Source organism: Trematosphaeria pertusa, assembly GCF_010094035.1.
Source record: "Trematosphaeria pertusa strain CBS 122368 unplaced genomic scaffold BU26scaffold_1, whole genome shotgun sequence".
In the NCBI taxonomy this organism is placed as follows: Eukaryota; Fungi; Ascomycota; class Dothideomycetes; order Pleosporales; family Trematosphaeriaceae; genus Trematosphaeria; species Trematosphaeria pertusa.
The window spans coordinates 4,290,142-4,308,765 of record NW_022987212.1 but is presented as its reverse complement, the minus strand read 5'-3'; the positions used below and the strand labels follow the sequence as shown (position 1 = coordinate 4,308,765).

Here is an 18,624-nt window from a genome sequence, read left to right as displayed (position 1 = left end):
TCGACGTGGATGACTTAAGGCTTATTTAACCAACAAAAGGAACTGGGTTAGGGCCCTCATAGTAGAGAAAGAACGTACTTAGATGCGGCAATTGAAGATGACGAACGGACCGTAGGAGGAAGGGACAAAAAAGGAGAGGGTATGCTCAAGGACTTTTGCTCTGTGGGTTACTAGCACACTTCATCTCTATCTGTACAGAATCCTGACCGGACTCAAGGCTTTGATGTGTACCAAGCCTCAAACGTTATCACAATCACCTAATTGTCTTCTCCACGAAGTCCTTCTCCAGTCGGCCGACTTCCCTCTTGAATGTCTCCACCTCTTTCCAGCAGTCGAGCGGCCGCCGATCTTTCGTCCGCAAACAAGCCACTACCTCCTCTTGCGCCTTCGCCACCTGCGGGTCCAGCTGTTCCAACTTTTTGCGTGAATCTAGCTTCTTCCTCAGCGCCTCGATCTCCTTGGTCACGCTTTCCCGGCTCATGTCTTTCTGTCTCTGCTTCTCTGCGAGGGTTGAGGAACTGGAGGTTGCGTCGCTGAGCTTTTCGGCAAGCGTCGGGGGTTCGGCAGGCTTCTCTGCTTCCGCAGAGAGGGCTTCCGAGAGCTTAGAGAGGTTCTGGGCTTCCTTCTCGCGCAGTTTCTCGAGCTCGGCGGTCAGGCGCTGTTGGTACTGCAGTTCGAGCTGCTTTGACCGGGCGGAATTGGTCTGGAGCACCAATTGGTATTAGCGCAGCTTCCCATTTCAGACTGATGATGAACGAGCGTACCTGGGTGTTCTTCTGCAGCGAATCTACCAATTCATTCGAGAACCGGACGGGGGCATCTCTGCGCGGAAAATCTTATCAGCTCGGGGAAATGGCAGAGGCGACCAATTGGCCTATCGAAGAGAGACATACGACGAGAACACGTGCTGGGAGACGTCGCTTGCGGGTTTGGAGTTCTCTGCCCCCATTGTGGATGCGCCGGGGATGCGGACTCTGCTTGCGCTGAGGTTGTTGGAGCCGACGGAAGTTGGACTTTGGCCTTGGCGATCGACAGCAGCGCTAGCCCGGACCCGGTAAGGCTGAGTCGCGTGTCAACACGTCTGGATCTGTCACCCACGGTCTACACGCCTCCCTTTTCACTTCTTCTGTTTAATCATGCGCTGTTGCGTGTCGGCTCCGACGGAGACACTAGTCAGACGTACATTCTGAAGACGGCGTTTGTTCCTGGAGACGGCGTAATTAGTTAACCTAGGGCGCCGTGATCCGCCTCCCCAATCGCGTTGCTAACACCAAGATTCCGGCGATGGTCCAGTCCTCGATCACAGCATGGCTGACGAAGCCTACTACAGCCAAGAGAGCAGAGGAGCCCGCAGTCGTCCAAAGTGACACGGTTCTCCTGCCAGCGCGGCAGGTGGAAGCGCCTGTCGCCTCACCCAGAAGTGTGTCCCTGGAGGCATCCGCACCCTGCTCTGAAGTACAGACGTCTTTCGTGCCTAGAGCTTTCTCTCTTCCTCTGCTTCCCTCCAACGTGCTGTTTGTGCCGCTCACCGAGGATCTCGTCCCCGACTTCAAGCGACTCAACGCCTTGATGCTCCCTGTCCCATACCCGCCGGCCTTCTACACCGAGTCGATGACGGAACCTTACCATGGGATAACTCTCATGGCTCTGTGGCGTCCTGACGGATCGACTGAGCAACTCCGGAATCCTCAGCAGCCCCGTCTCATAGGCGCTATACGCTGCCGACTATTACCCTCAGCGAACCTCTACATCTCCACACTCGGTCTTCTCGCGCCGTATCGGTCACACGGCATAGCTACGCATCTCCTGCATAGGATCATCGCGAAAGCATCCAAAGAACATGGAGTCAAATGCGTGACTGCACATGTATGGGAGGCAAACGAGGATGGATTGGAATGGTACAAAAAGAGAGGGTTTGAAATCATCGGGAAGGAGGAGGGATACTACAGGAAGCTGAAGCCATCTGGCGCAATGCTTGTCAGGAAATGGATTGGCGTTGGAGATCTATTGGCTGACGTTGGCGTATTGAGTCAATGTGAGGGGTGAAGAGATCGACCATCTCGAACAATGGCATGTCGAGCAGAGGGTGTTTCCTCGGTTTCGCCCCTTGAGTTCAACCCTGTCGGGGAACGAAAGCGTAAAGCCATGTGCTTACGTCGCGGCGGACAAGCGTCTCCTGCGCAATATAGCTGTGTTAAAATCGCCGGGTGATGGACAGGTATTGGATATTGGCCCACGCGGCTACGCAATGTCCTCCGAAAAGCTTCTAGGAGCCGAAGGAATAATTCAAGCCCAGGGCAAAGAAACGTTGGATTAAGGAAGTGACATGAACCAGAAATCCAAAAGGTACGCTTTCTCTATTCCAGAAGCCTACCTCCGGTTCTCCATAAGATGTGTAACCGCTTCCGCAGTGTTGAACTACTCAGGATGACAGCCTTAGAGGCTCATGACCGACAGAACTCGGATGCACGTCAGCAAGGCCTACATAATGCGCAACCATTCGCTCTTTGCTAAACGAGCATCTCGCCTTCAATCGCTTGACCTCCACCTTTCTCCACATTAGAGGCCTGACATCATAGGGTATTTACGCACTCACCGGTGGGACATGTTTTCCTACCATCCTATCATCCAATATTGATCTATGTGTCAAGCCGAGTAATCTATCTCGTGGAGCACGGCGGTGCCTGCCCACGATCGAGAGTTGACGTCCCAGAATCCTGGGCGAAGACCGCTGGCTACCAGTATATGGATTCAGAGTCTCTTCCCTTTATCCGGGCCACTCTAGATAGCCTCTACAACAAGCTCATTGGCCTGCACTCTTATATTACCTGCACACAAATAGGGCCCGAGACCACGTCAGGCCCCTGTCAGCTATCACAATCGGCCTTTGCGACCCGGCTCACTATCTCCAAGATCTCTGTATCTCATCAGTCCACTGTCTCGCGGAGATATTCAAATCGCGCTCAAACGATCTCGCCAGCTTCTATGCCAAGGATGGAGGCGAGCTCAATTTGCGGATAAATGCTCACCTGTTCGCCAGGAGGGACAACAAAAATAGTACTCGGGTACTTCCGCACGCGTTCTTGCTGGATCTCGCTTCCTCGTGTGAGGTTGGTATCTGGATTCCCGGATAGCGGATATTCCTAGGACTGCGTTGAGGACTGCAGGACTCAATGACCATCGAATGTCCTCGAAGAAGTCATACTTACTAGTCGTACGAAGGAGGAGCTACCTGCGTCCACCTGGAACTCATATCGACGCTGTCGTGCAACACCATGTCGAGCTCTTGATCTCACCACGCTAAGCGCGTCCGATATTGCGTTCGCGAGCTCCGGCCTGTCCGCCATGCCGCTTCTTGTCCCGAATCCGTATCGGCTTCTGTATTCCACAGCCGCAGATGTATTGCAAAGATTTCTCACCACGCTAGAGGGGACCAGATCGATGTCCACCGTGTTGGAGGAAGCTTGTTCTATGGGACCGTATACAAGCAGAGCAATATACTTAAAAGCTAGGCAGTTGCCAGTGCTCGTATTGACGATAAACCTTCCTAAGGCTCGCTGAATCGACGGTATTTCGCATATATATCGCTGAATATACGCTCACGACACCATCATTGTCCTCCACATACTCTCCACTTCGCATTCCCTCCGCGACCGAGGTTTCAATAAGCGACCGTCGACATGAAGCTGTCCACCGTTGCTCTCTTTCTCTCTTCTTCACTCACGTTGGCGCTTGGAGTGAGTTCTAAGACTGAACAGCAGGTGTGGCGAGGGTGCACTTACACTACATCAGGCTCCGGCGAACCTTGAAGAACGACAGCGAGACAAGACGTACACGATCACATGTCTTGGGCCACAATGCACTGATTATCCTCCTACAACTCTCCATATCCCAACCACTATACCGTCCATACCCGGAGGGAATCCGCAGCCGACCACAACACCAAAACCGCAGTCATCGACAAAGAAGACGAGCAGCACGAGCAAATACACTCCCCCACTGTCAACGAGTAAATACACGCCGCCACTAACAAGCAAATACACTCCGCCGCCGACGAGCAAATCTACGCCACCACCAGAGACTAAGCCCACAAAGGTCAGTGGCTCATATTGGGCGCACCGTCACAGTTTTCGATCTCCCTCTATGTAACACTGGGTCTGAACTCTGTCGCTAACTGGGAGCTTAGACAACCAAGTCGACACAATTACCACCCACCAAGACGCAGACAGAGGAGACTGGACCGAGCAGCACGAGATGTCCTGTCCCTCTCTACTACCAGTGCGGGGGTTATTACGACGGCAAATCGTGGACGGGGTGCACGAAGTGCGTATCCGGCGCTACATGCATTGAACAGAACGGTAAGTCTCGCTGCAGACCCAGTAAATCGGTACCCGATTGACTTGCTGTAGATTTCTACTACCAATGCGTTGCGGATGAGTAAGGTGGAGAGATGTAATCGCGAGTACCTTGGTTTGCACTTCCCACCTCAACGAGCACGTTGCGCAGATCTCAAGATTTTCGCAAAAGTCGAACGTTCTCTCAATAGAGAAGGAGATTGACGAAATCTTCATGATGCTCAAATGTGTAAACAGCTGAATAAGGCTGACTCGACAGATTGATTCCTTACATATGCGGTACATACCTAGGTAGTGGGGCGCCCAAGAGCTACCCCTCCAAGGCCGGATCGTCATAACCACCCTCTAACCTCCGCCGATCTCCGCAACTTTCTTCAAGTTACCTCTGGTCTTTACACCTGTTCGTGGCCCCAATCACCCTACCCTTATAATAGTTGTCCCCCAATTGACACCCAATTAACTCTCCGCCCTCTCCAGCGCTCCTTTCAACTCTCGTCCTTCCCAAATCTCAACCACCTACTCCCAGCTCCAGCTCGCACCTCCGTGTGACACCATGCCCGACCCGCGAGTCTTCATAATCCGCCACGGCGAAACAGAATGGTCCCTCAACGGCCGCCACACAGGCACCACCGAGCTGCCCCTAACCGCCAACGGCGAGAAGCGCATCCGCGCAACAGGCAAAGCCCTCGTCGGCGACGACAGGCTCATAGTCCCCGGAAACCTCGCGCACATGTACCTCCTCCCTCTCCCCTGTCCTCTCCCACTCCACCCCCCACAAAACGCAGACTCTAACACGCAGCTTCCAAACACAGCTACGTATCCCCCCGCCACCGCGCCCAACGCACCCTCGAACTCCTCGACCTCGGCTGCCGCGACCGCTACCCCTGGCACTCCTCCCCCTCCCCCTCGCTCAACCCTCGCACAAACGCCTCCATCGAAGTCACGCCGCTGATCCGCGAATGGGACTACGGCGCCTACGAGGGCCGAACGTCGCCGCAGATCCGCGCCTCGCGCGCCGCGCGCGGCCTGAGCGCCGACTGGGACATCTGGCGCGACGGGTGCGAGGGCGGCGAGGCGCCCGAGGACGTGAGCGCGCGCCTGGACGCGCTGATCCGCGAGCTGCGCGCGAAGTACCACAAGGGCCGCTTTGGGCGCGATGCCGGGTGGAAGGGCACCGGCCCGAATGATGTGCTGATTGTGGCGCATGGGCATATACTGAGGGCGTTTGCGGCGAGGTGGATTGGGAGAAGGTTGGAGGATAATCCGAGTTTGATTTTGGAGGCGGGGGGCGTGGGGACGTTGAGGTGAGTTTCTGTTTCTGTTTCGGGATTTGGAGACGGGGGGAGTTTGGAGGGGGTAGAGGAGGAAAGTATGGGATGTGGACTGACTGATTGATACGCAGCTACGAGCACCATAATATTGAGGAGCCGGCTATATTACTGGGCGGTGCGTTTGTCGTTGACGTGGTGGAGAAGGAGGAGGAAAAGAAGAAAGAGTAGCGTCCACATTAGAGAAAGAGCAGTCTCAGATTACCATCGTAGACACGGAATGAGGATGTCTGTTCTTCGAGGGCTTCAGAACCTTATCAATTGTCGAGCTGGCAAGCCACACCGAAGTGAGTATCATCGTCTCATATTTATGCGTCCGAAGGCGCCTAATTACAAAACACGATCCGTTGCCTTTCCTTGGTCCATCGCCTGTTCTACCTTGATATCACATCACACTGCCTGACTTTCCTGATTGCCTGTTCATCATCCATTCGATTCCATATATCAAATCCAGTCGTCGTTCACCAGTCGCATTATTGTAGTACCGTATTTGTCGCAAGAGTCGGAGACCTAAGCCGCCATAACTCGCTGATAATCAAGAGACTTCTGCTTGGCGCGCTTGACCAAATTGTCGCCGTTCTGCCATCATCTGTTAGTAAATGTCCTCTTCTCTTTGGGTTCGGAAAAGCCCCTCTTAGAGGTCTTCAACAGGGAGTACCTGTGTATCGGGTTTATACGTACCTTGATGATCCAAAGCCCTAGCTCTCGAGCTGCGAACGCGTTCTGCAGGCAATCACAACCGTAAACGGGGTCTGCCTTGAGGTGAACCTCAGGGTAATCACGGCAAAGGCTCTCTAGGCTCAGCTGCTGCTTCGAAAGCGGACCATTGGCCGCCTTCTCCACGGACTTCGCAACATCGACGGCACGTCCATGAATCATTCGCAGTGCATCGAGGTCGCTCCGAAGGTTGTAGCCGACGATGATCGTCTCCTTGTCGACGAACTTCCACAGAGCAGCTCGAGCTGCCTGCCAGCCCTTCAGCACCTTGTATCCTGCCTGCCGGGTGGCTTCAATATCCTGGAAGCTGGCCACACCGGTGATGCTGGTGCGCCAGTCCTTGACCGAGGCCTTCGGATCCGTGCAGACAAGATGGTTCATCAGAATACGGCAGGAAATAACATCGATTGCTGCGATCTTCACCACTTCCAGGCGCCCGTCAGCCAGAACAATTTTGCTGCACGAGATAGCGACGACACCAAGACCGGGCTTCGACGGGAGTTGTTCCGGCGATGGCTCGAAGTCGGACACTGGATATTTAGCCTGGTATTCGCTCCTGAACGCCTTGGGTGGCGGCAGGTATTCGCCTTGGAGCTTCTTGGGGAGGTGGCAGAGGTTGTCAAACATCCCAATCACCTCAGGTTGTTTGGCTACGCCAATTCGCGTCCAGGCAGTACCACCGCAGATCATCTTGCCATCGTCCTGAATGGAGATATCGGACTGTATCAGAAGGCGGAGGATCTTGCCACAGATGAAGTTCGCTTGTGCTATTTCGGCCGGACCGCCAATCGAGGACGCTTGCGGAACAGGTGCTGGTGCTGGTACGGGCGCCCTCATCTGTATCGGTATCGGCGCAGGAGTTGAGCCTGCTGGCCGACTCGCCGTAGCAGATCCACGGGGTCCACGAAGACGTGGGGAGCTTCGAGACTGCTGCGGTGGCGACGGCTGCGAGCGAAGCAGGCCATGGGTCCTCAGCTGCTCACGTACTCGTTGAGTCAGCATCCACGAATCTCTACCACGCATGTCAAGACCCGGGCCGCCCACGCCGTGTACATCTATCTGGTGCGTCTTCAGCCCAGCGTCAGACCTGAAGCTCTTCTGGCACAATCCTATCTGGCACACAAATTCGGCTGAGGGCGCCACTGCCGTACGCGCATTGACGGAAGATGCGGCCTCACGGCGAAGGGGAGGTGCAGCTGGCGCGTTATGGAGTCTGCTGAACATTCCCTCTGCCGGCTGGCGTTGTATAGGCCGTGATGCTTCAGCAAGAGACCCTGGTAGCTTCACCGCAGTGGTTGGCGTCGTGGTCGAGGGCTCCGACATATTATGGTCATGTGCTGAGCCTGCTTGAGACTGCGCAGCCTGGGTCGCGGGACACCATAGCAAATGCCGACCAAATTGAGCTTCGCTCTCGAACGAATTCTCGCACCCGTGGCAGAACACGCCGGTGATATCGGTTGGTGGGGGAGATGTGTCATACGGAAGCTCGCTCGGCTGCTGCGCCGGTGCAGCGTCCAGATCGACATACCCTGAAGGCCTTCCAGACTGGTTAGGCCCAACTCGAAGCCCGCCGGCGGGGTGCCCCTGTGGCGGGGTCTTCTTCCTGAACGCGTCCGAGCATGGTGAGGGGAACTGGCGGTGTTTGTTGTACCCGGCTTGGGTCTGGAACGACCTCGAGCAGTTCTCGCAGGGAAACAGAGGCGCACCGTGCTGGTTCTGGATCTTGTGAGTCTCAAGCGCTAAGGAGTCGTCGAAGGGCCAATTGCACGTCTCGCAGAAGACTTGTGCTGGCTCCGCGTCCGGGTGATGCTGCATGTGTTGCTGCAGATCGAATTTGGCCGCGAAAGAGCGGGAGCAGATGGCGCAATGGTACATTTTGGGGCGGCCGCCCATGACGGATCGGGGAGGTGGCCTGTAGACTGCGTCAGGTACGGCTGGCGGATACGGAGGGAGCAAAGCAGCGCCTACCCGGTCCTTTTGGCCCGAGGCCCGAAACTGCAGGTGTGACCGGCGGTCAGGAAGGCGGACGCAATTGAGCGGGCAATCGCAGAGGAGACCGCGGGAGGGTCGATCGACTATAGCAGGAACTAACAGGTCAGTTAGCGGGTTCGACAGCGTTAAGAGGCGGACGAGCTGACGAGGAGATGGGCAGAAGAGAAAATTGCTGCTTGTGTGCGGAAGGTCGGTTCAAGTACGCAGAGGGAAGGCGCGACTGTGCACGGACCCCGGTCTGTTGCCATGTCAGGTGCTCGCTTACGGCGTGTCGCTAGAGTGAAGGTGCTCCAGAAGGTTCGAACTGAGGGCGCAAACCTCATCGAAGGGTGTACACGGCATCTGAAAGAGTTTATTCTACCCTCCGAATCCGCTGATCGGTTTTATAGGTATGCTAGGCAGCCGCGTCTTCGCTCGTGGTGGCAGGCGAGAGCGCAGGGTCAAGCGTTCAAGAAAGGCACTTCTGGAAGGACATTACAAGGTCGAATTTGAGAAGTACTTCTAGAACTGACCCTTTACATCAAAGCGAGGATTCGAAGTCCGAATTACTCCAGCAGTTGTTGCTCTTCTCGACCCATTACTTGCGTGTTGCTCTGTTGTCCAAACTTCTCCCCCTCCCATATCTACACCCTCGACCCAATGCGCAATAACCCGAGCATTCGGAGAACTGGGCGGCAAAGCTCGCATGATGGGCCACTATCTGGAGAACACGCTATTTTCTCCACGATCGGCCATGTACGAGATCGATTTAGGAAATTAAGAGGGAGAACGAAGTGAATACGAATCGAACGTGTTCATGTCCCAAGCTTCCCACACTCAACATCTACAGGTACAGCTCGGACCGGTCCGACACAAAAAGGCGGCGCATTGCTCGTATAGATCCCCCGAGGCAATGAATGCCGAATCAAGGGTAGGCGGAAGTGACTGGAAACTTCGAGGTTTTCATGAGTGCGGAAGGCCGCCTTGTCCGGAGCTCTCGGGAAATGATGAATTGGCGGATCGTATATTGCGTTATTGTAGCTTGACGCTCTGCCACACCGCTCCGGCACTGTGCCGCTGATCGATTTGTTGAAAGACATGAGTATAGTTGGGGAAAGGGTGCGTGCTCCTATGTGTGGGAAGGTCTACGCCCACCCCGTCGCGTGGTGGCCTTCTTCACCTGCCTTCCCTTTCACAGCTTCAGCACGGCGACATTCCGTAACGACCCGGGAGCAGAAGAAAGAACATTGGTTCAAGTCGAATTTTCCTTACACTTAACTTTTCACAGCCAGCCACTTCATGCCGCTTAAAGTAATTACAAGTCTCGATGAATGCTCGATCAATATCCGCTCGTTATATTACGATTATTCCCAATGTGTGGGGGTGAGATGCAACTAAGTACATGAAAGAAATACCATGCACGATGCCGCTAAGTCGTGTGCCCAAAGGAGTGCCTCATGTCTGCATCGCGTCATAACCAAATCCGTATCCCTTATGCGTATCAAACTATTACTATCACCATCATCGATTCTGGGGCACCGACCTGAACAATCTGGGAAAACTAGAGTAAGTCGGTTGATTACAACATGGCGAGCATAGCCATGAATCCTGCAGCGAGACCACCAGCGCCAACGTACGAAATCGCTGCAGCGCCGGTGAACTCTGCGGGAGCGGTGGTGGTGGCGTTGGGTGCGGTGTAGTTTCCGGTGGCAACGGGGACTTGCGGCTGGCCTACAAGTAATTGTATCAGCAAGATTCTTCATAGATCCTGCGCACACACAGGAGGGATGGGGTATTATACGTACCATCGCTAATCTGGGTAACGACCGGCCCAGTGGGAACTTGAGGCTGGCCATCGCTGATTTGAGTAACGACCGGCCCAGTAGGAACTTGAGGCTGCCCGTCACTGATTTGAGTGACAACGGGGCCGCCAGTAGGGACCTGAGGCTGCCCGTCACTGATCTGTGTGATAACGGGTCCGCCGGTTGGGACTTGAGGTTGGCCGTCGCTGATCTGAGAGATCACGGGGCCGGTTGGAGCTTGCGGTTGGCCTGTGACTAAGTCAGCAGAGATCTAGAGCGGCGTTGTGGTATTGCGAAGCCCCATCTCCACTTCCTTCTGTACCCGGGTACACGGCATCCACAGTGCATTCAGGATATACAAGAAGACTACGATGAGGCGTCGAGCTGCACCGGAGTATTGCTCACCATCAGATATTTGGGTTACGGGTGCTCCAGTAGGAACATGTGGCTGCCCTAAAAGGTTCCACGGTATTAGCGCTGGTGTTTAAAGTGGAAAAGCCATTCGTGAACACGGACTAACACGGATTGGGCGCTGAAGCCGTGACTTTCAATGGCGCCTAGACCAAGCCGGTACGTTGAAAGTAAATGGAGAATTTACGAACCATCAGATATTTGAGTGATGGGCTGCCCGGTGGGGGCCTGAGGTTGCCCATCAGAAATCTGGGTAACCTGAGTAGGCGCTTGTGGCTGTCCATCCGAGGTCTAACTTGATTAGTACTACACTTTCAACGTGGCGCCCTGGTGCAACGAACCTGGGTGACCGGAGTGCTACCCCCGCCGGTTGTAGCGACGATGTAGATCGGGGAACACTGGTCTCCCGTGCTCTCATCGTAGAGGTTGTAGAAGTCGCCAGACCAGCACTGATACCAGATAGCAGAGCCACTGAGCGCGAGCGTGTTATTGCTGCAATATGAGAAGCCGGATGTGCTAAGCGCGTCCGCTTGCGGTGGGCTGTCGAACTGGAATCTGGAGCGCGGGTTAGATGACATCGCCGGGACTCTGAAAGATTAGCCAAGAGCGCAGAAGAAGACGTACTGATGGTTGCTGGCGATGTATCCGGTGCGACCCGCCTGATCCGTCAAGACTCCGCCATCCAGCGATAGCGTGAGGGTACCGGAAAGCTGACGTTTCTCAACACCACGCTTTGCCGACTGGGTCACGTTAAGGACGGTTATCTGGAAAGTGCCGTCATGGGAGTCGGAGCAGTCGTCGGGAGTGGAAGACTGCGGCATCGGCATAGGTTTTGCCAAAGCGGACGCCGCAAGGGCGAGAGCAACGAAGGACTTCATTTCTGAGAATCAATCGAAGAAATGGAGGTATTAACGTTATCCCAGGAAGAACGATGCCGAGGGTAAGTATATATAACGAAGGCGTAGACTGAGGAACGAGGTATCAGTCTAAGGCAGCAACCTTATAAAGGACAATTGAGACAATTGAGCAAGTTACTCTAGGGACAAGTAACCACGACAACGAGAGTGAGGAGAAAGTGACCGCGGCGGTGGGTGGGACAGTTAAATACCTCTGCAATGGAAAAGGCGGGCACTGACTTCATCGGACATACCAGGGTGGATCGAGGTCAATGCGGCGAAGACACTTTGGCCATGATGATCATCATCCACGCGTCAATACAAACCAGCGGTTCTAGCGCAGAGGAGAGGCTGGAGTTTGTCGACGAAACCGCTAAAACTGCATGTGTTCTGCGCATCATTGGCCCAACCCCTCCTTCGACCCCTCCATCTTAAGGTGAAGGCAGTATACACCCTCTTGTTTGCGCCTAGCTCTTAGCCGCTTCCCGCCTTCGCAGAGCTAGGCTGGCAAGCGAGGCGCCGTTCGCGCTTGGTGTCACGAAGGAATGTGGAGCGCAGGATCCGCTAGAACCATCGAAACAGTCTTCGTTCGGACAGCTGGGTGCGAGAAACACCTGGCAACAGCTGATTCCCGGGAAACCGCAGTCACAAGGGCATCGTCTAGTGTACCAATTCAGCGTCATTCTCGCGTGCCCTCTGCAGAGGCGGACAGCGACGGATGGGAGAATGAAAGAATGGGGTGAGCGGTTTGTTGGGGATGGGGCGGAAGAACGTCCTAGATCTGCGGCTTAATCTGGTGCCGGCGTAGTGTATGGGCCAAAAAGGGCGCAGGAAGAAGCGTTCTGCCTCTCAATTGGTGGTAGAAGAGTAGTTGACGTCGAGGACTGCATCTCGATTACCTACAGCCCCTGTCACGCTACTGCACCAATTGTGGGGTAATGTGGCTGAACGGCAGCCACCCCTCTTTCCTCCGCGATGTCGTCTACTCATCGGACTTCCTCAGCCGCACTCGAAACAGTCCGAAGACTCGTGGCTGGTGGCAGACGTCAGCTGTCGGTTTGTTTGAGCGAAGAATCGCGTGAATCAGTGTTTCTATTCTTACGCGGGGCCCTTAATGACGTCGGTGGGTTTCAGCGCTCCGTCGCGTCACAATTATCTTTCTTTTCCCAAGAGTGCATTCCTCTCACGCAAGCAATCCCTTTCAATCATTGGGCGTGTGGGGCTCCCGCGCTCAAGCATTCTGTCTGAGGTTTAATAACGACATGCTGCTGATCCCTCCTTCAGATCAGGCTCTGAGACCGAATGACATTCCTCTTGTAGTAGCATCGTGCCTATCTCAACATTGTCACGAGACGAGAATATAGGATCTCACGGCAAGGATTTGCTGTAGGCACCACGCCAACGCCCCCATACAGTACAAGGTGCCCCGGGGTCGTGATTCCCGAGACTGAGGGGTGTCGGTGAAGTGGCCCGAGTCTTCTTAGCATGCCGGGATGTATCCACCCGCTAACCTACCCGCTAACCTTCACCCAGCGGGCATACATCGTCAGGTCATCGTGCTAACCAAGTCTGCGAACAGCCAACAGCGCTATTGGATGTGGCCAGTCACATATATTTGCCTCTCTCCCGAAGCGGCATCTTGTATTGGCACTTGAGAGACGATGTTTGACGGTAATATCGTAGCTCGGCCGCGGTATGCACGAGAAAAGGTAGGTAGGGAAACTCATTCCAAACACAAGCTAGACTTCCATTAAACCAAGTATCAAATTGTTAAATCCCGATATCCGCAGACGCTTGCCAAATCCAACTCCATTCCTCGGGTATCTCCCACACCAGCAACATTCTGCAATCGTCTTGTCTCAAGATTTACTTTCCCTCGCCAGCCCTCTTCACGCCGCCTGCGATCTTGTTGGCACCGTCCTCGACACTTGTCGTCGCGTCTGAGATGCCTCGGGCAACGGGCCTTCCAGCACTTCCGGTTGCGCCCTCGACTGTCTCTCCAACGCCGCGGCCCAGTGCTCCTACAACGCCGCCAACGGTATTCGTAAGTCCGCCAACGGTGTTGCCAACGGTCGAAGTGACGAACTTGACGCCGGAGGTGACGCCGGATTCTTGCTGACCGACCGGCATGATGGACGTTTGTATGAGGCGGTAGGTTTTGGAGGTGTTTGACGTTGGAAGTGTTCGATGAACTTTGGATGTAGCTTGCGGGTATTCGATCTGGCTTTTTCGAATGTAGTTTGGGACGATGATCCGATTACTGTTGCGATGGCCAGCAATTTTATGCTTCGAGGGAGGATGTGACGTCATACGCCGGAACCAAGCCAAGACGTGAGCGTCACAGGGAAACGTCCTACAGATCGAGGCGCAGCAAGAAACCCTAGCGTGATTAATTATGAGATCCGGGTCTTCTATTCGACGGGAATTCGAACTTGGCCAAAGATTTGCGTCGGCATTCGGGACCGAGAGGCCAATTGGAGGTTCTGCCATTAGCGGTTCTCGAGCTCTCTTTCCTTCTGGTCTCTCCCCAAGCCCTTCCTCGCAGAAGCATGCCGTGTCCTGGGAGAGTAACCATGACGAGCTGGAGTGTCCACGGGTTCTAAGGTCCATGGGTTGATAAAGAGGCATATTGACCGCTAGCCCAGTCGGGCTTAGCGCAGTTTTCCATCCCGTAGGCCCTGGGGCCGTGAACGTGCTATCGCTATCGTCGCAACTCCATCCTCATAATGGCATCTGAACACCCATCGAAACCCATTATCTACAAACCTCCCATTCGATCCAAGGTCGACCGCCCTTCAGTCGTCCTGTATGGCACAATCGAGCCAGATTGCACCACCGATTGGACGTCCAGCCTCGTCGCCAGCCTCTCCGACCTCCCCATCGCAATCCTCAACCCGCGACGCGATGATTGGGATTCTAGCTGGAAGGAAGACATTTCCTTCGCTCCTTTCAAGGAGCAAGTCGAATGGGAAATGGATCACGCTTCCATTGCCGACGTGATTGTGTTTTACTTCAAGCCGGGGACGCTGACGCCTGTAACGTTGTTGGAACTGGGCATGTATGCGGGGCTTCATACAAAGAAATGCGTTGTCTGTTGTCCGGAGGGTTTCTATAAGAGGGGAAATGTGCAGATTGTTTGTAGAAGGTTTAGTATTGAGCTTGTGGAAAGTGTGGAAGAGTTGGGTGAGGTTGTGAAGGGTAGGCTGGTAAAGATGTTGGATGCGGAGAAGAAGGTTTGAATCATGGCTTTGGAGATTTGGATGCAGAGCCGTTCGACGAAGGTTTGCCTGTTGGATTCATCTCTGCGGTGCCCGGCTGCACCTGGCCCGCAAGGGTCGCGTATACATAGGAAGATATACAGCCTTCAGCTTACGTCGACTGCATACGATAACACTGGCTATGCCCCAGCTCATTTCCTCTCCGGCCTTACTGTCATTTAAAATTCGGAGGCTGCCTTGCTGCGCAATTTAGAGGGACCTTGCTACCAGGATGGAGAGGCGGTGCATATACGCACGGACCAACCGGGCGTAACCCAGCCTCGTTAGAGGATGCGTACGAATCGAACAACCAAACCTCAACTGATATCGCCCTGATGCCGCAGCCTTATCCTTTCTAACCAACCTGTGCTAATTTCCACCAGCCAAACCCGGAATCCACCACTCGATTCATCGGGCGTCGATCCGGACGCAGGATCAGCCGCGTGACCTCAGCAATGCCTTCAACCAGCACGGATGCCTGGAAAGCTGCAGTGGAGCAATTTACAGCAGACTTGAATCCTCAGGAAAAGTCCATACTCTCTAACTCTAGCCTTGCCGATATCCTAGACGACGTGGTTCGCTTCGAACTGAATCACCGCAAATCGAGCAAGGTTCGACGCGCTTCCCTCCGAATCCAGCCTTTCGTGGACGCCATCAGTGATTATGGGAAAGCCCTGGATGTGGTCGCCAATACTTCATGCGTGATTCCTCCCCTTTGGGGCTCCCTGAGGGTTCTTGTACTGGTAAGCCCACACTGCTCTGCCGGCGGCACCGAGAGCAAAACGCATGGAACATTTACTTACTTGACACAGGCGGCAAAGAGATATGATGACTACTTCTCAGAATTGGTCAGCATGTTGGAGAGGATTGGAGATGTCCTGCCACGGTACTCGACCTACGCGGCATTGTTCGAATCGCACACTCCGCTTCAGCAGGCTCTTCAAGCAGCGTATCTCCAAATACTTGAATTCATTAGTCGTGCAGTAGCCGTATTCAGGGAGTCTTCCGGCCGTACAGCGGTCAAAGCGGCATGGAAATCATTCGACAAGACATTTGAAGACTCCCTTAGGCAACTTCGGCGCTCCCGAAAACTCGTGGAATATGAAGCTAGGCTTGCGGCAATAATCGAGCAGAGAAGAGAGCAGGAAAGAGCGGAAGAGGAGCGACGTCTCGCAGCTGAAAGTCGAAAGAGAGTGGAGCGACTAGAATTGGTAGCGACTATCCGAGAGAAGGGTATGTTTCCCGGTTTATGTTGGTCCACTAATTTAACCATCTGCAGAAAGCTGCCGCGCATGGCTGAATGCACGCATCTGCTCTGACGAAAGAGCCCAACTCGAGGAAGCGCGCTTGGAAGGCACTTGTGAGTGGGTCCTTCAACGCAAGGAAATCCACCACTGGCTCCAAGATCCCGATACTCAGATGCTCTGGCTTCATGGTGCCCCTGGTTGTGGGAAGTCCTTCCTCTATTCGAAGCTCATTGGTTACCTTGGAATAGAAAAGCCCGTCGCGTATTTTCTCTTCTGTGGTGGGGACAAGGAACGCGTCACGTTCTCATCACTCCTTCGAGCCTGGTGTCTTCAGTTGGTCGAGCTTTACCCCCCGGCATTCCAATATCTACAAGCCATCAGACACAGGAACGGCACCCCGACAGCTACCGAGAAGGAGATTACGGAGCTGCTTGAAGCGCTATTGGATATCCTGCCACCCTGCTATCTTACTGTCGACGCCATTGACGAGTGCTCGGATCGAGAGCTATTTTTGAGGCGACTCCGCTCCATCCCGAAAAGATTTAAGATCCTGGTCACCAGTAGAACGCCTGCTAGCATTCGCAAAGATCTGTTGCGTATCCATGTCCCACTACAGACACTAGAAGTTCGTCCCGATCTCTCACGCTCCGATATCAACCACTTCATCACAAGGTCCATCGATGCTGCTGGGTTCAACTGCAGTGAAGAGACCAGGGATCGGATTCGACATCGATTGTCTAGGTGCGAGGGGATGTTCCTCTGGGTCAAGCTTATGCTGGATGAAATACAGTCGCAGATGTGTGAGGATGATATCCTCTGCTGCCTGAAGGAGCTCCCCGCCGGTTTGTCGGAGACGTATGCAAGAATTATCAAAGAGATTGAGCGTTTGACATCGCGAAGACTACTAGCGTACAAGGTGTTCTTCTGGCTGTACATATCCAGAAGGCCAATCTCTGTCGCCGAGCTACTGGTCCTCCTTGCTATTCAGCCCCCTTCGGAAGCTCTCAACGAGAAGCGGTTCATTCCAGACGCAGAAAGGATGGCCCTCGAAGCCTGTGGTGGACTTATTCAATACCGTGGACCGGATAAAAAGATCTTCTTCACCCATTTCACCGTCACCGAATATATTGGCGGCTACCTTCAGCAACAGAACGTCCACCAAGAGATCATGGCTTGCTATGACACGCAACAAATGCGATCCTCTGAGAGCCTTGCTGCGGCAGTATGTTTGCGTTACCTAAGCTATCAATTTGTTGGAGGCATACAGGTACCCCAAGACCATGCTGGAGCAATGGCACTTCTCAAAAGGTCCGAACCAAGATTTGCACTTCTCTCCTACGCTGTCTCGAATTGGTTTGTTCACCTCGAAGCCATGGCGTCACCCGATGAACATGTTACGCAACTTGCCTTACAGTTCCTGGACGGATCAAATCGGGAGGTCTGGTGGCATACGTTCTGGTTCTCCAATCCGGAGTCAATCGAGTCACGTATCTGCCCGTCACATTTCTCTAGCCTGCATATCACCGCTTATTTTGGATTACACGATGTGACGATAACCCTGCTTGACGGTGTTCACCGGCCTCTCCTTGATTCCGCGCAAAGGTCACCTCTATGGTGGTCCGCTTCAAGAGGTCATGTCGAGGTGTCTGCCGCTCTGATTGAAGCTGGATTTGACGCTGACGCACCCGATTGCGACTCCATTACGCCCGCACATAGAGGGGCGGCCTCCGGATACCCCGAAGTGATCCAAGCTATGCTTTGCCACGCGGACCCTGGTAGATGTCCTGTCACAGATCGAGAGGGATGGACTCCACTTCACTGGGCTGCGTCGCGGGGCAAGCTTGCTGTTGTTCATGAAATACTACGTCACGAAAAGGACCGTCCGCGATACGGAACAAGAAAATGCCGTTGCAAGTCTGGCCGTACCCCTCTGCATGTCGCTGCACTGAATGGCTACGCAGAGGCATTGTCTCCCTTGTATACCGGGTTGGTCTCCTCGGACCCGCGCGCATATCGACTTGCGCATTCCGACAAAGACAACCTCATTAATGAAAGAGATTCGCAAGGATGCACGGCTCTACATCTGGCAGCTGTGCAAGGCCATCAAGAGGTCGCTCGAGAGCTTCTGAAATTGGGTGCTGATCCCTCCATTACGGATCGTTCGGGCAAGACAGCTGCGCAGAAGGCCTACACTATGGGGAACACTGATGTCTACTCACTTCTTACCTCGGTGATGGACGAAGTACTGGAGCTACACCTGCAAACAGAAACAGCTATCCAAAGGACTGGCGAAAAGGTCGCTGAATATAAGATGAAAGGCTTGTTTGGCAAAGTTCGCGACTTCAATTCGGTCGATACCCAGGATGTCTCAGCACTTAAGTCTTTGATCAATGGTCAGCTGCGGATGTTGGACAGGCTCACATTCAAAGGCAGGAGCTGGGTGGAGTATTACGACGACCGGGGCCGGACGGCCTTGCATTATTCGGTAGCTTTGGGCTACGAACGCATTGTCAAAAAGTTATTTTCAGCTGGAGCAGGTCGATATTTCCTGAATAGACAAGACGACAGGGGTTGGACGGCCCTTCACTACGCCGCAGCCGGGCAGTTTTACTCCGTCTGCAAACTGCTTCTAGAACGGGG

At 54.0% G+C, this 18,624-nt stretch overlaps 7 protein-coding genes across 7 annotated transcripts; 3 read left to right on the top strand and 4 right to left on the bottom strand.

Annotated features, from left to right (window-relative positions):
* Positions 1-133: 133 nt before the first annotated feature.
* On the bottom strand, positions 134-983 carry BU26DRAFT_537011 (uncharacterized protein). Its single transcript, XM_033831385.1, has 3 exons — positions 894-983; positions 765-822; positions 134-703 (listed from the first exon to the last, which is right to left on the bottom strand). The coding sequence occupies exons 1-3, from the start codon at positions 947-949 to the stop codon at positions 254-256; spliced, it is 564 nt and encodes a 187-aa protein (XP_033692183.1). The 5' UTR covers positions 950-983; the 3' UTR covers positions 134-253.
* Positions 984-1,284: 301 nt separating this feature from the next.
* On the top strand, positions 1,285-4,800 carry BU26DRAFT_575696 (carbohydrate-binding module family 1 protein; the record flags this gene model as incomplete). The annotated part of the gene is made up of 4 exons (XM_033834361.1): positions 1,285-1,977; positions 3,829-4,095; positions 4,220-4,358; positions 4,410-4,800. The coding sequence occupies 4 exons, from the start codon at positions 1,285-1,287 to the stop codon at positions 4,439-4,441; spliced, it is 1,131 nt and encodes a 376-aa protein (XP_033692182.1). The 3' UTR covers positions 4,442-4,800.
* Positions 4,670-6,267, top strand: BU26DRAFT_513878 (phosphoglycerate mutase-like protein). Its single transcript, XM_033827716.1, has 3 exons — positions 4,670-5,087; positions 5,168-5,659; positions 5,758-6,267. Exons 1-3 carry the CDS (start codon positions 4,909-4,911, stop codon positions 5,852-5,854), a joined length of 768 nt encoding a protein of 255 aa, XP_033692181.1. The 5' UTR covers positions 4,670-4,908; the 3' UTR covers positions 5,855-6,267.
* BU26DRAFT_413874 (uncharacterized protein) lies at positions 6,194-8,275 on the bottom strand (the record flags this gene model as incomplete). Its single annotated transcript, XM_033823039.1, has 3 exons — positions 6,194-6,262; positions 6,365-7,197; positions 7,552-8,275. 3 exons carry the CDS (start codon positions 8,273-8,275, stop codon positions 6,194-6,196), a joined length of 1,626 nt encoding a protein of 541 aa, XP_033692180.1.
* Positions 8,276-9,705: 1,430 nt separating this feature from the next.
* On the bottom strand, positions 9,706-11,625 carry BU26DRAFT_513874 (uncharacterized protein). Its single transcript, XM_033827715.1, has 6 exons — positions 11,209-11,625; positions 10,926-11,139; positions 10,776-10,875; positions 10,579-10,626; positions 10,177-10,422; positions 9,706-10,102 (listed from the first exon to the last, which is right to left on the bottom strand). Exons 1-6 carry the CDS (start codon positions 11,460-11,462, stop codon positions 9,951-9,953), a joined length of 1,014 nt encoding a protein of 337 aa, XP_033692179.1. The 5' UTR covers positions 11,463-11,625; the 3' UTR covers positions 9,706-9,950.
* A 1,701-nt stretch (positions 11,626-13,326) lies between these two features.
* On the bottom strand, positions 13,327-13,796 carry BU26DRAFT_513873 (uncharacterized protein). The gene has a single exon (XM_033827714.1). The coding sequence runs from the start codon at positions 13,788-13,790 to the stop codon at positions 13,347-13,349; it is 444 nt and encodes a 147-aa protein (XP_033692178.1). The 5' UTR covers positions 13,791-13,796; the 3' UTR covers positions 13,327-13,346.
* Positions 13,797-14,016: 220 nt separating this feature from the next.
* On the top strand, positions 14,017-14,899 carry BU26DRAFT_513871 (uncharacterized protein). Its single transcript, XM_033827713.1, has one exon. The coding sequence runs from the start codon at positions 14,207-14,209 to the stop codon at positions 14,717-14,719; it is 513 nt and encodes a 170-aa protein (XP_033692177.1). The 5' UTR covers positions 14,017-14,206; the 3' UTR covers positions 14,720-14,899.
* The last annotated feature ends 3,725 nt before the right edge of the window (positions 14,900-18,624 follow it).